General features: G+C 42.1%; 1 protein-coding gene and 1 long non-coding RNA gene across 3 annotated transcripts in view; one reads left to right on the forward strand and one right to left on the reverse strand.

Moving 5' to 3' along the window:
* RCL1 (RNA terminal phosphate cyclase like 1) overlaps positions 1-25,482 on the forward strand; it is a 41,458-nt gene that overhangs the window by 1,679 nt on the left and 14,297 nt on the right. The window contains exons 2-8 of one of the 2 annotated variants that reach the window (XM_063181483.1): positions 970-1,049; positions 10,974-11,045; positions 11,877-12,052; positions 18,144-18,218; positions 19,472-19,596; positions 22,127-22,252; positions 23,743-23,899. In XM_063181483.1, coding sequence (XP_063037553.1) covers positions 11,993-12,052; positions 18,144-18,218; positions 19,472-19,596; positions 22,127-22,252; positions 23,743-23,899 — 543 coding nt within the window. In that variant the 5' untranslated portion in view covers positions 970-1,049; positions 10,974-11,045; positions 11,877-11,992. Of the gene's footprint in view, positions 1-969; positions 1,050-8,141; positions 8,295-10,973; positions 11,046-11,876; positions 12,053-18,143; positions 18,219-19,471; positions 19,597-22,126; positions 22,253-23,742; positions 23,900-25,482 lie in introns of those variants that run through there. The other variant, XM_063181482.1, reaches the window with a different exon arrangement.
* On the reverse strand, positions 1,908-8,026 carry LOC134432603 (uncharacterized). Its single transcript, XR_010031368.1, has 2 exons — positions 7,845-8,026; positions 1,908-2,825 (listed from the first exon to the last, which is right to left on the reverse strand). It is a non-coding gene; the product is annotated as an uncharacterized LOC134432603 (long non-coding RNA).

Consider the following 25,482-nt stretch of genomic DNA (forward strand, 5'->3'; position numbering starts at 1 on the left):
AGATTCATGAGGAAGGGGTGGAAAAGAATAGAAAGGCACTTCTCCCCCACACACAGGTTCTTACTAACCTATGGCCTTTACAGAACTGAAGTGGGTACTTAGATTACAGAAAATAGGTAGTTAAAGAAATTATTGTTCCCATTTCCTTGGCTATCTTTCCTGAAGTCCAAACCTCACTCTAGTAGTTTTGTGAGTAGTTGTGACATACTGAGAAGTGGAAAAGGAAATAATGGAAAAAATGGGGTCAATGGTTCACTAGTTTGTATACAAGTCTTTATACAGCTATTCTGTATTTACAGACATGCAAGTGTTTTTTTGGCAGCCTCATTATGCTGTTTGGAAAATGACATTTCATCATCTTCATTCAGAGTTAATTATTCACATCTTAACAGAGTAGTCAATGTTTATGTAACACAACTTGCACTATATTCTGATTAATTTTTTCCACACATTTAATGTACTGGTATAAATTAAAAACTTAACTCTTGCTTAGTGAGTATAGAAGTAACCCTCATGGTGACTGACTAGTAATCAAAATCTTGTTTCAAACAAATCCAAATGTTCTTACTAATAAATAATCTTTCATATTACTCAGCATTTTTTCAAACATAAGAGATGCTTTGAAGAGGCTTTTTAGGCCTTAAACCATGAGGAGAGTTTCTGTCAGGTATGCTCCTTAGACATCTGAGTTCTTTCTTCTGAGTTTGATACAGAATTCTTTTAGTACTGTTGGGTAACTACTTCCCAAGTGTACTTTGTATCAAAATAAAGTGGTTACTTCCATGAGGAAGGAGTCATAGTACCCTAGCTGTCCGGACGCGGTACTACAACATGGTCTCCCACATAATTTCTGTGCCTCATTTGGTGGAGGGGTGGACAATTTGATGGGCGTAAGTCCAGCTGGAATAGAAGTGTAGTGCTTAGTGTTTTGTACCCTACCAAAAGTTGTTAATGATCATGTTTTTCCAGGGCCTGTCCTGGCGCCTTGTTTTGTCTAGTGTCTGTGAATAACTCTGGAAGAAGAGAGAGAGCGCGCCCTCATTAGTTTCGTGAGTAACACCAAACCATGGCCTGAGCACATGGGCTTAGGGGCTGGAGGTGGAGCTCAGCAACAAGAGATGGGGAAAGGGGCCAAGCAGGACACTGACAAAACTCAGCAAGAGCAGGTACAGAGTCCTGCATCCAGGGCACTGCTTCCAACAGTGCAGGCTGGGGACTGACCAGCAAGGAAGAAACTGCTGGAGAAGACTGGGGAGAACTGGCCTACAGCCAGCTAAGCACCCTCCAGCATGTGGACACTAACATCCTGAGCCATATTAACAGGAGGGTAGCCACTACATCAGGGAAAACGCTTATCCCTTTGTATTAGGCACTTCCTGGCCCACATCTGTGTGCTGTGGCCAGTACTGGGCCCTCCAGCACAAACCAGGCATTGATCAGTTGGGGCAGGTTTAGCAGAGAGTGACCAAGATGATCAGGGGATAGAGAAGAGACACTGCCACAGACAGATGGAACCATGTTTGTTCAAACTGGAGACAAGAAAGGTTCAGGAGTACCTACAGCAGCCTTCTAGCACCCATGAGAATGTTACTGAGAAGGCAGAGCCAGGCTGCTTACCAAGATGAGTGGCAGGACTCAGTAAGTCAGGCAGTGGAATTTAAATAGTCTCAGTTCCCTGATGTTTTTAAGACACAACTGGATAAAGCCCTGAGCAACCCAGTCTGATGTTGCTTTGGTCCACAGATTGGGCTACCTGGATAACGCTGTGATTGTGTATTTGTAAACAAGATACCCCATTAATAATGTTTTTTAAAATAATGCATGAAATACTTATCCAGTGAAGGCTAACATATATACACAACACAGCTGAAATTTCTCCCTCAATAAATACATACCATCAAGAACACTTGAGGAGCAGATTTTTTTTAATTAGATATAAATTGAAATACAGAGAATGAAATGCTGCTCTTGAACTGTCCTTTAAAGTAGCAAAGACATAACTCTTTACAAACCCAAAATGTAGAGCTGTGATTCTTTATTTGGATTTAAATAGTGATTCTTTATTTGGATTTATTGCAAAGAGGGATAAAACACTATCATTTTTCTGGTGTCACTTCTACCTTTAGTAAAAAGCCTAATCAATTATTCCTCCCAGATGGCTGAGTATAGCAAATTGACATTTATATACATAGCATGGGTTGTTCCAAAACTCTAAGTTTCTTAGGAAATGTATATTCTTCAGACAGAAATTCATTGCCTGTGCAATGAACACAATGTATACACAAGCTTGTGTACACTCGAAACCTTATTTATGACAAAGGTAAAACACACATTATTTATAAAGTGAAAAATCTATTAATATATTTGAAACTTTAGCAGTGTCATTCAAGAATTATTAGTTATTACAGAAAGTTTATGCTAACTTACCATTACTAAGTTTTATTCTTTATTATAGGAATAATTAATTGCTCCATACACACATTAGTTTTTCCCTTTCTCCCGGCGTTGTGTTTACCTCTCTCCCCTTTTTGCCTGGGCCCCAAGGTCATGGTCTCACTCAGGTGAAGGTGGTGGGGTTATGGTGAGTCATCAGCATCTGGACTCCCTCACCAGGAAGAATGCCAGGCTTCTGTTGACAGTTCCTTCTTCATCCCTGTAGGGTTCACTTGGAGTTGTTTTTTTGCTTGCTAAAACAATTTTGCACCTTGATTTTTCTTCCCTAGTCTGTAGCTCTACATTACATCTGAATTTTTATATAGTAACTTCCACTTATGTTATATAGTTTCTTTGTCTTTTTGCTAAACCAAATGTGTCCAGGTCCAGACCTGCATCCAAGAAAAGAAAAAATAAATACAAGAAAAATAAATTACCCATTGAAAATCTGTCAAAACTGCTCTCACAATTAAAAGAAGCAGCCAAAGCTGAAAGCAGATCAAAGAACATTCAGACAGTGCAAATCTGACTAGTTTCTGTTCTGATGCCTTGGAAACTCAGTACAAGGCTTATGTCCGGTTACGAGCAATGACAATATTTAGTTGAAGTCGCAAGTTGATAATAATCAAATACAGACTTTTATTATTTGGAAAACATTTCTGTTGTCTCAGTGGTTCTTTTGAGCTGTATTTGGAGTTTGTAATAAGTGCTATGAAAAGCACTTATCACAGATTGTTTAGAAATCCCTCAAAATAAACATAAATAGGAAAAGAAATTAAGTTCAAGTAAAAGAGAAGTTACATAGCTGTATTTCTGAGACTGTGTGTCTCAGAAAGTCTTGGGAGGTACGTAAACTAGCAGAAATTCAGAGAAAAGTGTTATCTTTTTGCATTCTTGGAGCCCCCATACATTAGCAGAAGGCAGATCTCTTTTGGAAGTTTCTGTAATGAACTTTTCTGTATTATTTATCTCAACTGATTAAACTATCGGGGGACTGTCATGTTCTCCACTGAGTAAATGAAAACTAACATTTCCCTGAGTACTAAGGTAAGCCAGTAATAGCTTTACATTTTGGGGTTAAATTGTAACAGCTATCCAGATCATGACATGTATATATCTCTGAGGTGCCACTCAGTGTCTCTGTGCCACCTCTAGGCAGTTGATAAAAATGATTTTCCTGACTCCAGAAATCCTTGAACTTCTAGCACAGCAAGCCACTAGCATTCCCAGGGAAACAAAACCCCTCCTTTATGTCAATGGGTATTTTTATGACAGATAGAGCTTTCATTACAAGGATACTTAGATTTTACCAGCAGAATATATAGGCCAGTGATTTTTTACAGAAGTATCTTATCTCAGTTACATAAGAAAATTCTGACTGCCAATGGAATAATTTTTTGGGAAGACTGTTTTCTGTTTTGTTCTCCCAATTTTGTTTTCCCATGCCTTGACATAAAGCAGATACTTGCAAATTGTTAACAGATGATAGCAAGTAATTGGAAGTCACAGAAGAAGGACAGGAGATGGACAGAACTAAAAATACATGTGTGGGAGCACAGGGGAGTACACAAAGGAAGAGAAAGGAACCACAGAGAGAGCTCATTCAAAGTAGACGCAGTTGACTAGACGTTTTTGATGCAAATCTAAGACACAGAGTTCAGACAGTGCAGTGAAAAACGTGGTCCCAGCAGCAGCACCTGAAAACTTTCAAACAATTGTCTTCACAGAAGAAGACATTCAATTTCAGTGGGAGTGTTCATCCTCTATCACATGCCACATCCACAACCTCACAGCAAACTGTTATTTAACTACTACCCTGAGATTATGCCTAAAAGGCCTGTGAGTGAAGGAAATTAAAGAAGACAAAATTGTTCCCTGAAAATAGGAAACAGTAAGTGCCAGACTTCTTCTCCATTAATCATGGAGTTTAGCACTGTTTGTTCTGGAATTCCAAAATACCCTCCAAACTCTGAAACTCAAAGGAGTTATGCAGAGACTTGACTGAATTTAAATGTTTGTAAACAGGAAAACAAAACCACTGACTTATCAAGAAAGTTATAAAAATTTTTTGTGAAGTTTGGACATAGATTTATTAGCTCTGAGAAGATATGTATGTTCTTTACCTTACACTCAGTTTTCTCCTAGTTCTGCTCAGCGCATAACAGGAAAGAATTTAAGCTGCCCAAGCCCCACCCTATTTTCTGTTATATTCCAGATCAGAGCTGTAACTGGCAACTAATTTCTTACACACAGAAAGCTACAATTCTTTGATTCCACTAAACTGTCCATGATAAAACTCCCTTTTTCTACAAATACAGAGAGCTTCATCTGCACATGAACCATGAATAGCTCTAGATATTTCTGCCCATATCTCAGAAATCTTGGGCACCACATATGTGATCAAATGCTGTTTACTTGCTGCCATTTTTTGATCCTCATTTTCCACAAATTTCTCAACATGCTTCCTTTAATAAAATTTTTTAGGCTTTGTTTCTACACAGATGGGGTCTTTTGATTTACATGTATAATTTTTCTGGGTTTGATTTTTTGCCTCAACACCTGGGTCTGGGAAATCCATAGCATCTGCACAGTCTGTGTGGTAAATGGATTAAGTGGAGAAGAAACTTAGGATACAGAATGTGAAAAATTTGACTTGAGCATAAAGAGCAGTGTGTCCAGATGCTCAAGGGGCATGATTGCCCTTTTCTACTCCACATATGTGAGACCCCATCTGGATTTTTGCATCCAGCTGTGGAGTCCTCAGTTCAGGAAAGACAAGAGGACAGTCTTAAGCTGTGCCAGGGAACAGTTAGGTTGGATATTAGGAGGAATTTCTTCACAAAAAGGCTGATTGGGCATTGGAATGCGCTGCCCAGGGAGATGGTGGAGTCACTGTCCCTGAGCTTTTTTAAGGAAAGACTGAATGTGGCACTCAGTGCCATGGTAAAGGCAACAAGGTGATGTTGGGGCATAGGTTGGACTTGATCTCCAAGGTATTTTCCAACATAATCAATTCTGTGATTCTGACTCTGGTTCTGCAACATGGACCTGATTCAGTCAGTCTAGATGTGGGCCACAAAAATTATGGTGGGCTGGAATAATTTCTTCCTGAGGAAAGGCTGAAAGAGCTGAGATTGATCAGCCAAGAAGAAAGAGCCTTGGTGAGTGCTCACTGCTGTCTTTCAGTATTTAAGGGAGCTTATCAGAGAGACAGAGAGAATTTTTACCAAGAAATAGTGACAGTTTTTAACAGTTTTTAAACTGAAAGAGGGTAGATTTACTCTGGTCATAAGGAAAAATTTTTCTACAGTGAAGGTGGTGAGGCACTGGCACAAGTTGCTGACAGAAGTTGTGGATGCCCAGTGGGGACCTGTAAGTGTTGAAAGCAAGGTTGTGTGGGGCTTTTAGCAACCTGGTCCCTGCCGATAGCATGAGGTTGACTAGATGATCTTTAAAGATCCCTTCCAAATGAAATCATTCTGCTTTTCTGTGATACAAAGCTTGCAGGCCAGTGTATCAACACAACAAAAATCCTCATGCATGTTGATCACAAAAGTCAGCAAGCAGGTAATAATAGATGGCTTAGTTCCTTCAGTTTCTGTAAAGTGTGCATATCATGGGTTTCAAAAAGAACTTTTAGTCTCTGGAAAACAATTTAGTAAAATAAAAAGTACTATCATTTGTAAGGAAAATAGTCTGACTTTTGCTGTACAACTGTGAAAGGTGCTGTTGACTCTCCTGAGGGACAAGAGGACTTACAGAGAGAGGGATCTGGATAGCACTGGGCAATCACCGGTGACATGAAAATGACAAGTCAAAATGCCAGATTCTAAACTGGGAGAGGGGCGGCTCTGGGGTTGCAGAGAGGGTTCTGGGGGTGCTGCTTGGCAGCAGGCTCTGTGGCAGCCAGCAGTGTGCCCTGGCAGCCAGGAGGGCAGCAAACCCCATCTGGGTGCAGCAAACCCCATCTGGGTGCAGCACACCCCAGCCTGAGTGCTGCAAACCCCATCTGGGTGCAGCAAACCCCATCTGGGTGCACCAAACCCCATCTGGGTGCAGCAAACCCCAGCCTGAGTGCAGCAAACCCCGTCTGGGTGCAGCAAACTCCATCTGGGTGCAGCAAACCCCATCTGGGTGCAGCACACCCCAGCCTGAGTGCTGCAAACCCCATCTGGGTGCAGCAAACCCCATCTGGGTGCAGCAAACCCCAGCCTGAGTGCTGCAAACCCCATCTGGGTGCAGCAAACCTCATCCTGAGTGCAGCAAACCCCTTCCTGAGTGCAGCAAACCCCATCTGGGTGCAGCAAACCCCAGCCTGAGTGCAGCCAACCCCAGCCTGAGTGCAGCAAACCCCATCTGGGTGCAGCAAAACTCCATCTGGGTGCAGCAAACCCCATCCTGAGTGCTGCAAACCCCAGCATGAGTGCTGCAAACCCCAGCCTGAGTGCACCAAACCCCAGCCTGAGTGCACCAAACCCCATCTGGGTGCAGCAAACCCCATCTGGCTGCACCAAACCCCATCCTGAGTGCTGCAAACCCCATCCTGAGTGCAGCAACCTTGGCACTCTAAAGGGTGACTGTCTCTCTGTGTCCAGCATTAGGGCAGGGCCTCCTGTCCAGTGCTGGGTGCAGCTCTGGGCTCCACCATTTCAGAACCATGGGAAGGTCTGTGAAGGCATCTGGAGAAGGGCAAGAAGGCGTCTGGTGGAAGGACTGGACACCATGGCCTGTGAGGAGCTGCTAAGGGCTGAGGGCTTGTCTAGTCTGGAGAAAAGCAGCTGAGGGGCAACCTCCTTGCTCTCCACAGCTTCCTGAGGAGGCAAAGTGGAGAGGGAGGTGCTGATCTCTTCTCCCTGGGACCCAGTGACAGGACGTGGGGGAATGGCTCAAAGCTGCACCAGGAGAGGTTCAGACTCGCCATTAGGAAGCATTTCTTTACAGAGAGGGTGGTCAAGCTTGATAGTACCCTGAGCCTATCAATGTTGGACAGAGCCCTTAAGAGCCTGCTTTACTTTTGGGTCGGCCCTGAAGTGAAGCAGGTGGGCTAAATGATTTTTGTACATCCCTTACAACTACAGTATTCTATTTCAATAAACTTCATGTGCACATAAGCATAGCCTAACAATTAACATTGTCACACCTCCACTGTAATCGATGTTTCTCTTAAAGTAAGAGACTGAAAGCTTTAGTCGCTCTCCTCCTTCAGGACAGCAGGACTCTGTCACTATAATTAAGCAAACAGGCTGTCCCAAGGAAGCGAGCAGGACTCATTCCTCCGCCGTTTTCCTTAAGGTAGGAAATAAATTACTGAAAAGTACTGCCTAAGGAACATGTTCCCAGAAACCGACTCATTTGGATGTGAGGGCAGTACCCGTGTGCGGGCACCACGTTCCACTCCGGACTGTCCTTACCCGCCCGCCGAAGGAGAGCCCACCTCACCCGGAGGAGCAGCGGGCCGGGCTCCGGTCAGACACATCTCCCGACACTTCCACACTCCTTAAGTTTCAACTGAAAACATGCAGGCTGGGAGAGCAGAGGAAAGGGCAGAGGCTGCCACCCGTGCCGCGACAAGCTCAGCCCGGCCCCCCCCCAACGGCCCCGCCGCCGAGCGCGGCCGCCAAGCGCGGGGGGCGGTGCGAGCCCTGCCCGCCCCCTGCCCTTTGCCCCCGCCGCTGTCCCAGCGCTTCCTGTTCCCAACCACGTGGGCAGCGGGATGGCGGGCGGCGCGGCGGGCGAGGCGCAGTGCCTCAGCTACACGGGATGCAACTTCCTGCGGCAGCGCCTGGTGCTGGCCACGCTCAGCGGCCGCCCGCTGAAGATCCGCAAGATCCGTGCCAAGGAGGAGGATCCCGGCCTCCGCGGTGAGCGGCGGCACCGGCGGCCGCGGGACAGGAGGTCGGGGGGCGGCGGAGCTCCGGCTGTGCCCGGGACCTGCTGCCGGGCAGGGGCAGACCCCCACTGGGAGCTGGGACAGCCCGGGCTTCATCTGGGCGGGCCCCACCAAGGAGTGGGGACCCCGCTGCGTCCCGGTGTCTTCCCGTGGATGCGCTCTCCCCTGAGCGCCCGCGCACCATCTCGGGTGTAGCTGTCACACGTGGGTCGCGGGGCTTAGGGGAAGAGGAGGAGGAGAAGGCGCGGGAGCGGCAGGGGCGGTGAAGGAGGCCGGAGCAGGGGGGCTGTCACGCACCCGCCGGCTCCTGCCGTCAGCCTCCCTCGGTGCCCGGCGGGCGGGGAGAGGGGAACGGGTCAGTACCATCCCCGTCCCGCCCGCTCGGCTCGGCTTAGCTTGGCAGCCCTGCCTTCCGCGGGTCACGCCTTTTCTTCAGAGCGGGCCGTCAAGGGACGGGGCTGGCGTTGCTCTGCCGGGCCGCCCCGATGGGACGGGGCTGGCGTTGCTCTGCCGGGCCGCCCGTCCCGCCCCACGGGGCAGCGGCGTTCGCTCCGCGCCCGGCGGGGCTCTGACCGGCTCGCTGCGTGTGCGGGAGCCTCTCCACAGCCCCGGAGCTGGTTCTCGTTCCCGTGGCGGAGCCTTGGCAGTCGGGATGGCAGAATTAATTAATTCCCTGTCTCTCGGGCCATCGTTTCTGCCGCGTGCCCGTGCCCAAGCGTCGTGTGCTCCCTGTGCTGGTGGGAGCTCGCATTCATGCACTTTGAATAGGTCACGTTTTATGCTTTGATTTTTGTCAGGGTTTGCCGAAACAGAAAAGGTGAAAGAGGTGAAATAATTTACTGTCATTTCTGCAGATTTGTTTAAGGGAAATCTTTCTTACGGAGTACCATCATCCTTCTTGTACAAAACCTTTGGCATCCCTTGATGAATTCCATCATAACTAAGTAATAAAACAATAGGACAGAGTTTGAGGAAGAAACATTATTGCAGTGTTCAGTTATTTTTTGGGCAAGGACCCCCTGTTATAAAGTTCAGAACAGGGGTAGATAGTTCTCTGTCTCCTGAGGAGCCTTGGGTGTGTAGCTAAAAGTTCTACTCAAAAACTGCCAAAGCATTCTTGTGTGCTTGACTTAACATTTACCACGATCCAAAGTATTTGTTTTCACTGTGGAGCATTTGGTGGTGATGAAGTTTGTAGCTATTGCCATGTTTTTTTAAGAGTATTTGTATTTACTTTTTTAAGTATGGGTTCAAGTGTAAACTATGAATGTAACAGGAAAATAATAACAATAAATCCTGATTTGTGTTGGTAATTCAGCATGCAGCTCTTTATGCTTTTCATGACTAGAGCTTTTGTAAACTCTGCAACTGGTGTTCTCCAAGAGTGAAATGTGTGCTCACATGCAATCTGCACTGGAAGATGCCCCAGTGCTTATAAAGTGATAAAAACTTTGTAAGCATATAAGCTGTCATAGTTTAGAAAGAGAGCAGAACCAGTACTGTGTTCAATACTGACGTAAATCTTATTATGCAAATATTGACAAACTGTAAATTCTGCAGGTGGCTTTGTGGTTTAAATATCTATTACATCCTAGAATCACATGTAGAAAGAAAAACCTGATTACTGTGTAAGAAGTAACATAGGATTATTGCTAAGCGAGTTCTGCAGCCTACAAACAATTATGCAGATGTTGTGGGCTCTTAAAACTAACTGGGTTTTGAATTCTGCATATATTCACCTATCTTCCTTGATACTGAGCCTGTACTGTATTGGGATACTAACGTTAGAATGCTAGCATATTCTTCCTGGGATGGTTTTTTTCAGGTATTTCTGTTTTGGTTTAGTTTTGTTTTTTGGGGGGTTTTATTTGTTTGTTTATTTTGGTGTGTGTTATTTCCTTTTTGGTTATGGTTGATTGGTACTTTTGGTTTTAGTTTGGGTTAAATCTGCTTGTCCTTTTCATTGTCTCTGGATGAGAGTCCACACAACTGAGGGAAACTGGGGAATCATTTCCACACAAACTGCTATAGTATAGTGAGCACAGTAAGCAAGAAAACAGGCAGTGGGATGACTTCTGGTTCTCTACCCTAAGTATGTGCATAACTGTTTTGGAAATGGAAAATTTTAGAGTCCGCAAACAACTAATTCTGTTTATGGAACAGATATGCAGCAGCAGCACTTCACATCTAAGTGTCCCCTTCTTTTAAGCTAATACTTTTACAGAGAATAATATGAAGCTGTTATTAGCTTGTCAAGCTTCGGTATATGGGGTCCTGTTTGCTATGATTTGTCTGTTTTGCTTTGTACTGACTAAAATGTAAATTGTCAAAGGTTTTGTCCTGGACAAGAGCAATCCCTCAAGCCACTGTGGTCAGAAATGTCCACTTTTATTATGTGCTGTGTGCCAGGGAGAGGAGTGTGACTAGTCTAGCTGCTGCATCTGAAGGCATCTCAATTGATTTGAGATGCCTATGAGGCTCACGTTAACATCTCTGGTTTTACATAGAATTGCCTTTTCACAAGTGGTGGCATTATAGCACAACTTGAAGAGTGTGCTTACTCTTGTGAACGGCAGGAAAAGGTAAAAGAACAAGTAAAGTGTTGAACTTCTAAGAAACTTTACAATTCTGTCTGTGCTCTACTCCTTAGATTTTGAAGCAAGTTTTATTCGCCTGATTGACAAAGTGACCAATGGCTCACGGATTGAAATAAACCAAACAGGTGAGATCTGTTTTTTTTCTGCTTGGTCTCCAGGATTTATCAGTTTCTGCAGTAGAATCGAAGTCTTGTCTTGATAGAGGTAGGTCTTCAGGTAAGATTGACTGAGAAGATCAGAAATAACAAAGTTGACAAGTTTTGTAATACTTGATCACATGCAAGAAGGTCAGTGCTCTACCATAACGCAGGGAGCTAAGGAAGCTCTATTGCCCAAGAAATTTAGTAAAATTAGTATTTTGTTAGGTATGCAGGATTTCACAGTGGGCAAAGGTTCCTCTGTACCAGAATTGATTTTTGTAGAAGAAAAAGAAGATTTATCCTCTGCAGAGGCAAACTTCTTAGCCAGACTGCTTGCTTATTCTTGCTTAGAAAAGAGTTTGATTAGAGTGAAAAGCATTTCATGTGAAAACTCAGACTCACTTGGTGTGAGGTTTTGCTTTTTTTTAAGGGTTGTAATGATCTTTAGTTGGCAAGTAAGGCAAATTACTTAGCATCAAATATGCCAAGATTCCAATGACCTAATACACTGATGAAGGTTTAGCTTCTGTGGAGAATAATAATTGCTTATATCAGCATTTTGGAGATTCCTAAGAGCTCCTTGGTTTAAGGGGGAGGGGAAAGGAAGAAAATGGTCTGCAGGACAGACAGATACTCATGTGTTGACCTATTTATTAGTTGCAGACATGTAAATAGCGTGCTGGAAGTGATTTAGCCTTCCATATAGTCTCCTGTCTCCAATTTGCCTCATATGTTGTTACAAAGTATTTTGTGCTGTTTAATGGGCAGTGTTTTACAGTGCTCTCGTTTGGTTTGCTCCCCTGGCCCCTTCCCCAGGTACGACCTTGTACTATCAGCCTGGTCTTCTCTACGGAGGCTCCTTGGAACATGACTGCAGCCCCAGCCGTGGTATTGGCTACTACTTGGAAAGTCTGCTCTGCTTGGCACCTTTCATGAAGCATCCATTGAAGATTGTTTTGAGGGGAGTGACAAATGATCAAGTAGATCCCTCGGTAAGTAATAAAGTTTAAGTATCGGAGAAGGATTTTTTTCCCACTAAAATAACAAGATTGGGAAGAAGTGTATAAAACATGTTGAATTTTTAGCATCCCTCACATCCAGAAGTGTCCATTGTTGCTGCATTAGTAAACTCTCTGAGTCAAAGAAGCACTAGCTAAGCTAGCGTGTATCACACTCTGAACTTCAGTTTGTAATCCCCCTGACTGAACTGACGTTCAGTTCTGTGTGGCTTCTGTCTTTTCCCCTGCAAACTCCTTTTAAATGCATTGTGAGGCCCTAACACAGGTTTGGTTCTTCTCTTCTCTTAGAATTTCAATGGATTATTTCTCTTGCCCCACACTTGTATTTACTCTATAAAGAAGAAAGTGTCTTCAAAATATGAGTGGAAAAAGGAAGGAATCTTTCTCTTCTGTTGGGATCTGGACATAGTCATACCACTGCTGCTTCAAGCCTTCTTTCTATTAGAAACAGGAGTCACATGGTGATTAGGCAATTACAGTAGCAAAAGTATGTAATAACTCTCTGGTTCTTCAGAAATATGCCAGAAGGTCTGGTAGGTGAAATGGCTATGAAATGCTTGCCTTGGTTTCTATTACTGATCTGCAGTCCTTTGTTTTGTACCAGTGTTGTTACAGAAATGAGCTGTGGGAGACGTGATCAGAATGCTGAAGTAATGATTAGTGGTCACATGCTATATTTATTTTTCTCCAAAAACTCCAAACATAAACTTCTACCTTTAGAGAACAGCATTACTCTTTACTTTTTTGAATGGTGATTGGACTCTGCCTGATTTCCTCTGAGTAAATTAAGGACACATTGTAATCTGAAAATGTAACCAGTTTAAATGAATACAAATACCTGTGTTCGTTCAAAGTGTAACTGCGATAGTACACCGGCCCCTGAGTCCTGCTCGAATTTATGACTTTTCTGCTGTGTTTCTCTGTTCATTTAAAAATCTCACTCTCTCACCTGTGGCTCTGTGAGACATCCCCATGAGTCAAGGGATGACCAAAGTGGGTTGTACACAGCACTATAAGAAAAAAAGAGGAAGTATTTTTTGCTACCCTTTCAGTCATTATGATTAAAAGTACTTATTGTATCTGGTAAGTATTAAGAATCAAAAAAGTCCTTTTTTGTTAACTGTTTAATCACAGTGGAGAAATTCTTGCAGTAATCTGGAGATGAAGAGTTATCCAATGTTCATATTGCTTTCAAGTAAATTTGGACACTCATCTAAACAATAGGGTCTTGATTCTGGGAATTATCTCCTTTTGGGCATCAGTTGCATGGGCATGAGATTAAACTATTTTAGTTCAAATGGGTGCAATAATTAAGGCCATTTTGTACTTGAAGGGTGCTTGTTCTTGCCAAAATTTAGACAAGTGGGTTGGCATACATCACCTGACTCCCAAGCTCTGTATGCTGATTGTAAATCACATGCATGTAAAGAGTTACATCTTAAGTTCATTGTGCTATATTAGAGACTACGTTTTTGTTCTTAGTGACAACACAGTAACAACTTCAGTTACTGTGACTCAGCTCATAATTGCTAGCTGTTAAGTGGTTGTAACTGAATACCAGGTCCTAAAATTGGTTTCACCTTGGCTTACTCTGTTTAACTAACCTGAGTAAACATTAATCCTGGTGCACACCAATAAGGTACTTAGAAGACTTCTCCAAGTTGTTTGGTATAGCATAAGTCTCTGGTGGTTTCTGAGACAAAAAGCACAAATTTAAGTGTTACCCTAATTTATTTGTATGCTTATGTAAATGGAAATTTGGTTTTAAATCAATTTTGGTTTTTATTTTTCAGTAGACAGAGGGGGTATATAAAATCAGTGAACAGTTATTACCTATGCTTGTCCAAAAAGAGGTGCTTGAATTTATCTATCTGTATGTTTTCTGCTTTCCAAAGGTGGAAAGGCAAACCAGTGTGACTGCAGTGTGGAAGCTTAGGTGTTTTACCTGCTGCTCTTCATGTAGCAACTTCTCTATTTCAGCCTAGTAGCTTGTATTGGATTTGCATGGCTGGATTTTGTGAGCTGGGATTCTACAGACGTGGCTTCTGTAAGAAGCTGACCAAAGTTTCACCTTCGTCTGGCAGAGGCCATGTTGGCTGGCTCCAAGACAGACCCACTGCTGGCCAAGTCTGAGCCCATCAGTGATGGTGGTAGCCCTGCTGGGGTAACACCTTTAAGGAGGAAAAGTGAGGGGGTGTAAGAGTGGAATAATCTGGAACTGGACAGAAGAGTGAGAATGCGTGAGAGAAACAGCCCCGGAGAGAGCAGGGTCCGTGAAAAATGGGAGGAGTTCTATGCGCTGGAGCAGAGATTCCCCTGTAGCCCATAATGAAGACCATGGTGAGGCAGCTGTCCTCCTGCCACCCATAGATGCCAACAGCAGAGCATATGTCCACCTGCAGCCAGTGCAGGGCCCCATGCTGCAGGTGGAGCAGGTGGATGCCTGAATGTGGCTATGAACCCATGGGAAGCCTGCACTGGGGCAGAATCCTGGCAGGACCTGCAGGCCTGTGGAGAGAGGAGCCTATGCTGGAGCAGGTTTGCTGGCAGGACTTGTGAACCCATGGGGAATCCACACTGGAGCGGTTTTTGAGGAACTGTAGCCAGTTCTTCAGTGGGAGGCAAGTAGCAGGAATATGTGTGCAGCCAGGGGACTGTGACCTTTCTCTCATGGTGGCAGTGAGCAGGTAGGCTGACCCACTGGGCTTTGTGAAGTCTGCTTTCAGCGCTGAGATCTTGGCTTTTACACAGCCATTTACACAGAAGTATTTGTGGGATGTAATTGCTATGTCATTGGAGTTTTCACCATAGACACTCTTGTCAGGTGCATGCAAGGGAATATTGTGGATCTGCTGTGAGGAGAGTAGAAGAGATTCAGGTGAGAGGAAGAGTTTCTAAAGGACATCTTGTAGAAAGAAATCTTTAGCTGAGTTCAGTGAGGCGCAGGTCAGGCTGCGTTCCTGGAGTGTAAGAGCATGTGTTTACTGTGGTGTTTGTTTACATACATTAATAACCCTCCAACAGGGCCCAATGCAAAGCTCTTTGACAACTGGCATAACTCCTAAAGAGTACCGTGGCCACTGAACATGCACTTGTTCCAAGTGGGACTGTGCTGACATTATTAATAATAATATCCCTATTATTTGATGCCTCATTAGACACTGGAACAAATCAGCCTGAGAAGATGTGAATGCCACAACCCCTGGCAGTGTTCAAAGCCACGTTGGACAGGGACCTGGTCTAGAGGAAGGTGTCCCTGCCCATGGCAGGGGCAAGTGGAACCAGGTGATCTTTAAGGTCCCTTCCAACCCCAAAACATTCTATGATTGTATGATAATACTGCATAGTATTACTGTGTGAGTGATACATCCTGAATGGGTGAAAGGAATACTACTTGCTCTCACTTGTCAGGAAGAGATAAGCCTTTGGAATACCAGCCTGGACTATTCATTGGCAGCCTACACCTGCAGTGTTTTCCTGTGCTGCCACTGGTGAGATCTGATGCTGGGTAGCTTGTGGGACCAGCCATGTGGGACTGGTTTAAGGCAGTTAAAAGTTTCTCTGTCTAATGATTATGTATACAGAGGATGCCCTTTGTAAGGCGCCTTTTTGAAGGGAAAGGAGGTGGCACACAATTGATAGCTCCTTTTTCTTTCCTTCTCTATTTATTGTTATTCTGACATTTAGATATAGCTGCAGTACCCTGTTTTAGAGTAATCATTCTTGATGTTTGTGTTTCCATGTGTTAAAGTTTTATACAGCTATACCATGGGGGCTTTGAGTTCAAATGACTGTCATGCTGACATGAGACTAGTATATGAAATTTTAGCTTAGGAGCAGTAATTAAGCAGAATTCAACAGTTGTCTATAGAAAACAAGCAGGTTTTTCTGCTGAGTTTTCTTCCCACAGTTCTTTCTTCCCTGTTAAACTCTGCTTTTCCCCTTCTCCCAGTCTAGGCCCTTTGTTGTGAAACATAACACCATATATTAGGTGGGCTTAATGATATGTCCAATGCCAATGGATATACAGGCCAACTGGTGCTTTTCCGTTTCTCAGGTATCTGTGTCCTGCAGAGTCTCTATTTTGTTGTTTTTTTGTTAATATCTTTGCACTGGATAAGGGATTCTTAAAGTTACTTTTCTACCTTTTTCTTAACTACTGTAGATTTATTTAAAGGGAAGTGATACATGATTTGCATTTACACAACTTTGCAAATAACCAATATTTATGTGACTTAGAATGTTGTCATTTGTGGTGAGGTATACCATCAGTTGTATGATGCATCTGTTTAGATGCAACTTGGTGTTATGCTGTCTGTTCTGGAAGTGGAATAACTGCCCTCCAAGGGGAGCTAAGGGATGGGGTTTATGGCTGAGGATAGGCAAAATGATAGAAAAGCGGGTGTACAGCTCAGTTCAGCTGCTGTTTTGTAATTTTCAGTGAACTGCTTCACATCCTGCCCAACTCCCTACTTGTCTGGGAGGCAGAACAGCCTTTTCCCATTCTTCAAATACTGCTGATTGCCTCCTCTGTTTAGGCAGCAAAATTGGAACAGTCAGTCTTATTATTTGTCTGTCTGGTACCTCTAAGTATTATGCCTGGAATTTTTCTGAGGACTGAAAACTACAAGTAGTCTTGAAGTTTTTTGCGTTCTTAACCTGCACAGTAAAGTTTTTATTTTTTACTGGTATGTTTTGTTTCATGAGAAGGAGGAAGAAACATTGGGTAATTTTAATTTGAACCAGATTGGCTTGTTGAGATTTCTGCCAGTGGTATCCACATGCTTGTGCACATGCATGTTAGTAAAGGCATTATTCCAAAAGTCAAATTTGTATAGTTAATGAATACTATTGAAGGGCCAAAGCAAGGTACCTTGGCCTTAAAAAACAGTAAACTTTTTAAGATAAAAGAAGTTAAGCATTGGCTTGCAATTTTGTTTAGTTTAATGTACACATTCAAATATTGATACTAAAAACAACACCAAATGTCTTTCTGTAAAAAAGGAGATATATTGTCCAGCTGGATTTGAAAACGAGAACTACAACATACACTCATAGCTCCTCAGGTACCACTAACAAAATGTTCACAGATTTCTAGGTGAGGTATGTGCTGCAATTTTGTCAGTGGCTTGTGCTCTCTTCAAAGCAGAGAAAATGAAATTCAAGAATTATGAATTTTGGCTGAAGGTGTGGGAAAGAGGGTGCTTTTTATCTGCCTTCTCAAATGCTGTCTACCTCATGACTGTTTCCTTTATCTGTGTTTATCTTTTCTTTGGTCATGCTGTCCTGATCCTGTCTCTCCACAGCTATTTGTCTTGGGTAACTCCCTGTGCTGTTGCACTGCTAAATAATTTATATCATGTTTGGTAACACTACTGAAGTTTCAGAAGAGGGAAGAAGAGGGCAGTCCCTGTAGTCTTAGGAATTAGGAAGAGCAATGGCAAGGATAATTCTGTTCAGACCTGGACCTGGTGAGCACCTGGCTTGAAAGGGAATACACTGATGATGTGTTACCCTCTTCAGATTCTTTTAAGTGCTTGAATAGAAGCTACCTATAAGCTTCTGTTTCTTAGAAACAGGTAAAAAGAAGTTGTTGATAGAATGATCTTTCTGCCAAATCAAGGGCATCCTCTTGCAGTGATGATTGAAAAAATGCAGCAGTCCTTGCATTAATTTGTTTAGATATAGGAATTTTTTAGTAATGACAGAAGAATATTGTTTACTTAATAACATAGGAATGTTCAGAGAAATGTTTCACTGTTCAGAGAAATAAGTACTGTGTTTTACATAATGGCATTCAAAATCAGGCTGAGGAAGAAAGCCAGAATAGGAAATTCTATCTGCCAGTAATTTGTTCTAGGAATTTTTTTTCTAGTAATGATGTATTGTGGTAGGCTAACTAGATTAAACTCTCTGTGCTGCATTCCCATGTTTTCCCATCAAATACCTTCTATGAAGAGGACTTGTCTCTGTTAGTCACCTCATAATTTGGTGATTGTTTAAATTACTGACTAACCTAACTTCCAATAGAAAGTCTGTTCTTAAAATTCTGTGTTCCACATAGGTTGATGTCCTTAAGGCAACAGCTCTACCCCTTCTGAAGAAGTTTGGAATTGATGGTGAAAGTCTGGAAATCAAGGTAAGACAGCTTTTTCCTTTCTTTTCAAGCATGTGTTGAAATTATGCTCCTGCATCATTTCATAAAAGTCTGAGGCCATGTTCTTGCTGTGGGTTTCTGTCTCTAACAGATAATTCATTGTGGCTACGAGCCACACAGTGATAGAGAGGGTAAGGAGAAAGTAGTGACTTTCCCAAGTCTCCAAAGAAGAGTTAGAAACCTTTTTGCTTTTTGTTGCCTTTCAGTTAATTTATTATCTTTTCGTTTCTACTTGTTCATTCTGTCCCGTGCTTAGGGCTAAGAATTAAAAATGATATCATTAACCTGTTTCACCTGTAGGAGAGCTGAATCTGTGTTTGGGTCGTTGAGGTTTGTCTCCAGTTTGGAAAGTAGAGGAATGAAATTTTTCTTGAAGACTACAGTCTTCAGAGGCTCAGTAAATCTGGATACAAAACAACGTTTGGGTTCTTTTAGGTGGGAGAAATGTGTGAGGGGTCTGGCTGCACTACTGGGGCCTGCTGGTGCCTTTCTCTGCAAAGATTCACCCCTAACCCCCACCCTGCCCACAGCCCAAGTGCCCATGTCATTGTCCTGGCACTGTCACCTCTGCTCCTGTGACCGTGCAGCAGGGCTGGCCTTCAGCTGGCCACAGCCCTGCCCTGTCTGGCTGTGGGCCTCCCTACCCAGACCCACTCGCCAGACCATGTCCCAGCTCCATCCTTAGCTTGGAATGGTGGGACTGGGTCAGGCTAGACAGACTTGTTAGTGGGAATGAGTTCATTCTCGTCCCTCACATACAGAATATTCTGAGTTGGAAAGGACCTGTAAGGATCATCAAGTCCAAATCTTGAGTGAATGTTCCATATGGGAATCAAAGCCACAACCTTGGCATTATCAGCACCATGCTGTAATCAACTGAGCTCAAATCAAATAGTTCTTGTCTCCTCAGCAACGAGGGGCAGTCTGCTACTAGGGACAAGTCTTAAGCCAAGGTTGTTTTAGTAAAGATGTTTTTGTTTGGTTTTGCACTGTTTCCTGTTGAGAAGCCATGCTTTACTTTACTTGAGAGGAACAAAGAAATCAATGCCTGCTTTTAGTTTTGATGCGAAATCCATTTCTGCTTTTAGGATGTGGTTTTCTTGCCTGTATTTACAAAATGCCCCAATACTTTAAACATTTTATTCTCTGAGAAACAAAAGTGTAATTCTGGGGTGTATAGGTACATTCTTTGTACTATTCACTAACCTGTTTTTTCCCTCCATTGTTTGTTCTAGATCAACCGAAGAGGAATGCCTCCCAAAGGGGGTGGAGAGATACTGTTTTCTTGCCCAGTGAGAAAGGTCTTGCAGCCTGTTCAGTTCACAGACCCTGGAAAAATCAAGCGCATCAGAGGAACTGCGTATCCTTTTTGTTTGTCTGTCCATTTTTCTACTTTTAAATGGGTTTGCTTATTAAAAAGAACTAATTTAGAAGTCGTAGAAGTGCACCCACCTTTCTGAGCATGTGTCTAGGTAACACAGGCCAACATTACACAGAGGGGTCATATTCAAGACTGTGCCTCAAAACTCCTGTGTTCAAAACATTGCTATTCAAAAAGTATCTGTAGGCTGTTGAATAAATTCAAAGCTGAATGGCACTATTTAAAATCTTTCCAATAGCAAGAAAAAGTTAAAATACCTTCCTTCCCATAATGTAGGAGCACTTAAAGTAATCTTACTTTGTGTGTAAATTCAGTAGTAACCAATGTAGTTCAGTTGTGCATTGAATAGGCAGTTACTAGTCTAGCAGAAGTTAGATGGGGTGATAGTTTAGTGTGATAGTTAAATCTTAGTTGAGTTTACACCTTGCAGCACACACTGAGCTTTTTGGTGTGTTTTGAAAGAAAATTCTTTGGCTCTTCACCTTTGGGGGTACCAGTGCAGGTGGAAGTGGAGGAGGTTTTATTCCACCTGGAGATAAGAATACTCTTGTGAACTCCTTACTTTTTCAAACAACTGCAAATCTAGCCAATGTTTTGGATTATTTATTTTTGACTTTCTTTTTCTCTTGTGGCCTTTGTATGGTATCTGTCATGAATCTGCTGTCATTGTAGAAAGAAGGTAGAAATCCCTTACATGAAACTGTATTAAGCAGTGGCCAACATGTAGTTTAATTTGTGTTTGAGAGTCCTAAACATGATTTGGCATTGATCACTCAAAAACAAAGCAGGAAGGAGGTCATGTTTTCTGCCAGAGGTGTAGATTTGCAGCCTATTTCTTCTTTTAGTTTATGGCATCCCATCACAACTGTGTGTATAAACTGGATGTTTTGACTACCTTGTCCAATTGCAGCATTTAGATAGATGCAGTAGTGCCAAGCAAGAGCTGTTTTACTGGATACATGTGCTGTAGAACAGAAAGGAGGCAGCTCATTGTGCTTTTGGTGATAGGTGCTGTGGTATATTGGTGGAGGAAGTAATTTTTTTATGCCTCCATTCTGCTCTGTAGTAAGTAGATATGTTTCTGTGTGGAGGAGGAAGCAATGATCATGACTTTACTGCCATTGTTCTAAATTGATGTTAATATGCATCACCATTCTGGACCACTTTGACTGATATATCTGATTGAATTCTGAACTTCTACCTTGCTGTAGGCTTTCCTGGGCCTTTGCTCAGGTTTTGATTGATATACCTGGTTGAATTCTGAACTTGGTGTAGGCTTTCCTGGGCCTTTTCTCAGGGGTGTAGGTTTGCCTTTAAGCATGATGAGAGGCAGACTCAGTTTAGCTATTAGGTGGTCCTTCAAGGCAATAGAATACAAAACATCTGGAAGGATAAGTCCTTATGTCTTTTTTATGTGTACTTTTGTTCCTCCAAGATTGATCTGAGTAAATCTTCCTCACAGCTGTGGAGATTGTATTACAGCAGCCTTTTATATAATCCAAAATACTGAGTGCATCAACTGTGCAGAACAAACAGTTTTCTGAGTATTTTTTAGTGATTTTGCTCTAAGGTCCCAAAGTTTTGAGTTTGCCTACTTCACAGAAGATGCTATAGAAATTTGTAGAAAAGAAAATTCCTCCTGCCAGCTAGGAGTTTTGGGAGTATATTTCTCTGCATGGCTGTGTGAATGTATGTGCAGATGGGTAGAGGGTGAGTCTGCATTATAGTTGAGCTGGAATTTAAAGCATAATATGCTTTCTACGTTTGAAGATCTTTGGGAGTTCCTCTGAAGCAGCACCTGAGTACAAGATTAGAAAGGCTGTTCATCTCTTATGGACTGTGAGGGGGTGGGTTGGGGTGGGTGGTAAGGTGGTAGGTTCTTTCCTGGAACTTTCAGGTGATGAGTGACTAGACGACTAGTGAATTTGATAGCCTCAGAACACTGCAAAGTTGGAGATAGCAAAGGTATTTTTCTTAGAGCCTTTTAATTTTTTTTTTTTTTGTTAGAACATTTGTCTTAAATTTCTTATTCATCTTCCCAGGATTTTTCTTCTGCTAATTCACAGAAACTTCACTCAGGATCATGTTTTAATAAACTATGAAGAACAGAGCATGTGGGACTTCCTCCTACTTTCTGCTCCTTCCTCCTAATTTCTGCTCCTTCCTCCTTTCCTCCTTCCTTCCTACCTTCCTCCAGAAAGTGCAAGATGACAGAACAGCAATTTAAATTTAATGAAGGGCATTTTCAAGATAGATGTTTACTTAGTTGTAATCTGTTCTTCAGCATATGTTATGTGTACTTCACTTCAAGGTATATCAATGAAAAGACTGTAGAAAGCACTTACATGCATATGGTTCTCTAGGTACAGGAACATAGACAAAAGCTCATAAATAGCTGTATAAAGCAGATGTTTTCTGAAATAATGCACTGGTGCCTCTTCGCTTTTGTCAATCTCTGCTTTCAATTTTTTCTTGTGATCACAATGGATTTCTTAGCTCAGAAATGTAGATACTCTGTCCGAGTGTCACCACAGATGGCAAATAGAATGGTGGAATCTGCAAGGGGCATTCTGAATAAATTCCTCCCAGACATCTATATCTACACAGACCATATGAAGGGGGTCAACTCTGGAAAGTGAGTATCCAGAATTTACAGGAAACAGACATGTTATTCTGATTTGTTCATTTGCTAGGCTGTCCTGATCTAATTTTACTGAGTTTTTAGATCACAGCCTTCTATTTTGTTGATTTGAAATAAGTATTTCTCACAAAGAAAGAACGGGTGTTTCACTAGATACATAACAGGGATAGATGTGTTTTCTTAAGCAAGGAATGAAATACATCACTACTGCCACTAAATTTGAACTCCCTTCATTTTTAAGTCTGTTGCTTTGAAAAGAGATTAAGATCAAGGTGTCACAATATGTTCAGGAAAGCAAGGTTCAAAGTTGACTGTACACCTTCTGAAGGAAATTATTAAGGATGGGACTGAGGTGTCTTAAGGAAGTGTTAAAGCAGTATGGGTTGTCTTCTGCTGAATGGCTGAAGGAGTGTCCTCTCACTGGCGAGGACTGGAAAATTAATTTATTGTACTTCCACAGATTTTGTTTAGTGACAGAGCACAGAAGCAGTGGATGCAATTCAGACAATTTTGCTGGTGTCTGTCATCTCTGATGTCTTCTTCCTTGGGGTTGAAAGATTCTGGATAACTCATTTGACAGTTTTCTGTCTGTGTGCTCAAATGCAGGCATGCATGTTTTCTTTCACTGTTTCTGCTTTTTGAAATATTATGTCAAATTTTGTTAAATTAAAACGTTTATGAACCTAGAAATTGTTGAAGAAACTTTTAGTATTTTTTGTCTTTTCCAATCCTTCATCATATTTAATATGCCAGGGTTGTAACTTTAATGGCTCCAAACTGCTTACAGGATCAGAATTGCAAAAACATTTCTGGGAGCTGTGTAGTCTCAACTTTGTTTTTCATCTGTTTATGAAATTTAAAAAGTCAAATGATTTGTGGTAGCAACATTATTTTTACTACATGCAGCTCATGCAGAGAGATAAATAATAGCATGGCAGAGGAACTGAATCACTTTCAACCTGGCTGGCTGGGTTTCTGATGCTACTGTGATATGCACCTTAAATATGAATCCAGTATGATAGCAGTATCCTTGATACTAACTAGTTAGTCTAATTTTGCTAAATATTGCAGCTTTCAGGGGAAAGAGCTGAAGCCTTAAAGAAGGGTAGTTTTGGTTTTGAATGTTGCAGATAAGAAACACTAGATACCTTTGAAATATTTATCAAGCACAAATTAAATACATCTGAAAGGTACCCTCCTCTATTTAAAAAAACCCAGACATTTCTAAGGTTTGTATGGCTCTTCATTTTCTTTTTCATTTTCATGTTTAAAGAGTTTAGTCCAGGAAAAACCAACATAAAGGGTTTTGTGGCAACTGGTACTGGGTTTAAGCACAGTTGTTAATTTTGTTTTTCCAGCGTCAATCTATTGCATCAAACAGGACATTTGTCATCATATAGGAGGAGCCATTTATGACTTGAAGTTCTTGGCTCATTACTGCAATTTTGTCCTTAAATCAAATGCACTTTTTCCCTTTCTTTCAGATCACCAGGTTTTGGCATGTGCCTTACTGCAGAAACCATCAATGGCACTATTCTCAGTGCTGAGCTAGCCTCAAATCCTCAGGGCCAGGGAGCAGCTGTGCTTCCTGAGGAACTGGGCCAGAATTGTGCTAAGCTGCTGCTTGAGGAGGTCTACAGAGTAAGTGGCCAATATGTTTTGTATATTTGTATATAGATGTAAGGGAAGGAGATGATAAAATAGATGAAAGGATAGATGGTTTGGTGGCACCCTCAGACACGCTCGGATCCAAGCGGAGAAAGGATCTGATGCTGCCAGAGTCTTTTTCATCCAGGTAAAGAGTGATTTTGTATGGTTCCTTTAGCAGTGTAATGACTTACTGGGGCATGCTGTTTCCAATGTCTGATATGTCTTGTTATGAATCACGGGAGCGGCAAATTCTTCTTCTGTTGCTTTTTGTCTGCAACAGAATTCAATTAGCTTCACATGGGCTGTTACTCTTCTAAATAATATGGATGGGTGCCATAGTCCATGCTTCTAAACCAGTGGTTGGAATGGGACATTATGAGTGGAAGAACATAGGAGTGGCAGAAGGGGAAAAAAACTTGTCAAGCCTCTGTGTTGATCGCTTTGTAATGATGATGACGACAAGTTAAATGTGCTGAGAGTTGCTGGTTGTATGAAGAATTGTATTAATGGGTTGTTGGAAGGGAGCTAGGATGGTGTTTACTTAGGAATCCTAAGTGCATCACAGTTCTATTCAGAATAGATTTTTTTCTTTATTAAAATGATTTTCATTTGTGGCAAGAATTTCAGTGGAAAAGCAGCTTTCAGTGTTACAAATGATTTGGCAAACATGAGTTTCTGATTTAATAAAGAACCTTCCAGCTGCTTTGTTTTCTGTCTCCACAGATGTTTAAATAACTATGTTTTAGCATTGATAAAACATGTTTGGCCTTTAGGAGGCAGTCATCTACAAATTTTGCTCATTATTTAAAAAAACAAGTAGTTACTCTGAACTGTAATAAGGTATATGACTTCACAAAGTGTTTGAACTGCCATTATTGAGATTCTAATTTAGGGAATGCAGTTAAATATAAAAAAAGCCCCTGAACTTCATAAATCACATCCATACCTGTGTTAGATTGTTCATCTGTGCCCATTTTATTTTTCTCTTTCCCTGTTGCAAATCTTTTATCTGTTTGAATTACCAGTTAGCCCCTTTTTCCAGTCTTCCATTAATATTTTGTCTATGTTTATTCAGCATATAAACCGTGTTGCTAAAGGACTTTTCTGGCCCAGGATTCTTGTCTCACGGAGAGGCCAATGCCAAAATGTTCTTCCAGGGTTGCTGGGTACAATCTAGACCCCTTGTATTTGAAACTCTGGCCTGTGTGGAGAATGTAGTCACAGCTAGTGACGGAAACATCTGTCTGTTTCTGCACTAATGTATGTCATGAAGTTATTTTTATTTCAGGCGTGAACTGCAAAAATCTTTTGGTACATTTGTTTGTGTACATGTCTTGGAAAACATCTTCTGGTAGTCATATGTCCAGACACATCAAAAATCCAGTTTCCACATATTTCTATCAGCAACAATAGGGTTTTTTCCCCCTTTGGAAACCATTTAGCACTTGATAGATTAAAATAGTGAGGCAGCTTGTCCAGATAATATGTTTTGCACAGAGTCAGATGTCAGAGAATTTATAAAATGAAGAGAGCTGGAAAGGCCTAAAGCAAGTAACTTTCTGCTTTAATGTATG

Source organism: Melospiza melodia, chromosome Z, assembly GCF_035770615.1.
Source record: "Melospiza melodia melodia isolate bMelMel2 chromosome Z, bMelMel2.pri, whole genome shotgun sequence".
Taxonomy (NCBI): domain Eukaryota; kingdom Metazoa; phylum Chordata; class Aves; order Passeriformes; family Passerellidae; genus Melospiza; species Melospiza melodia.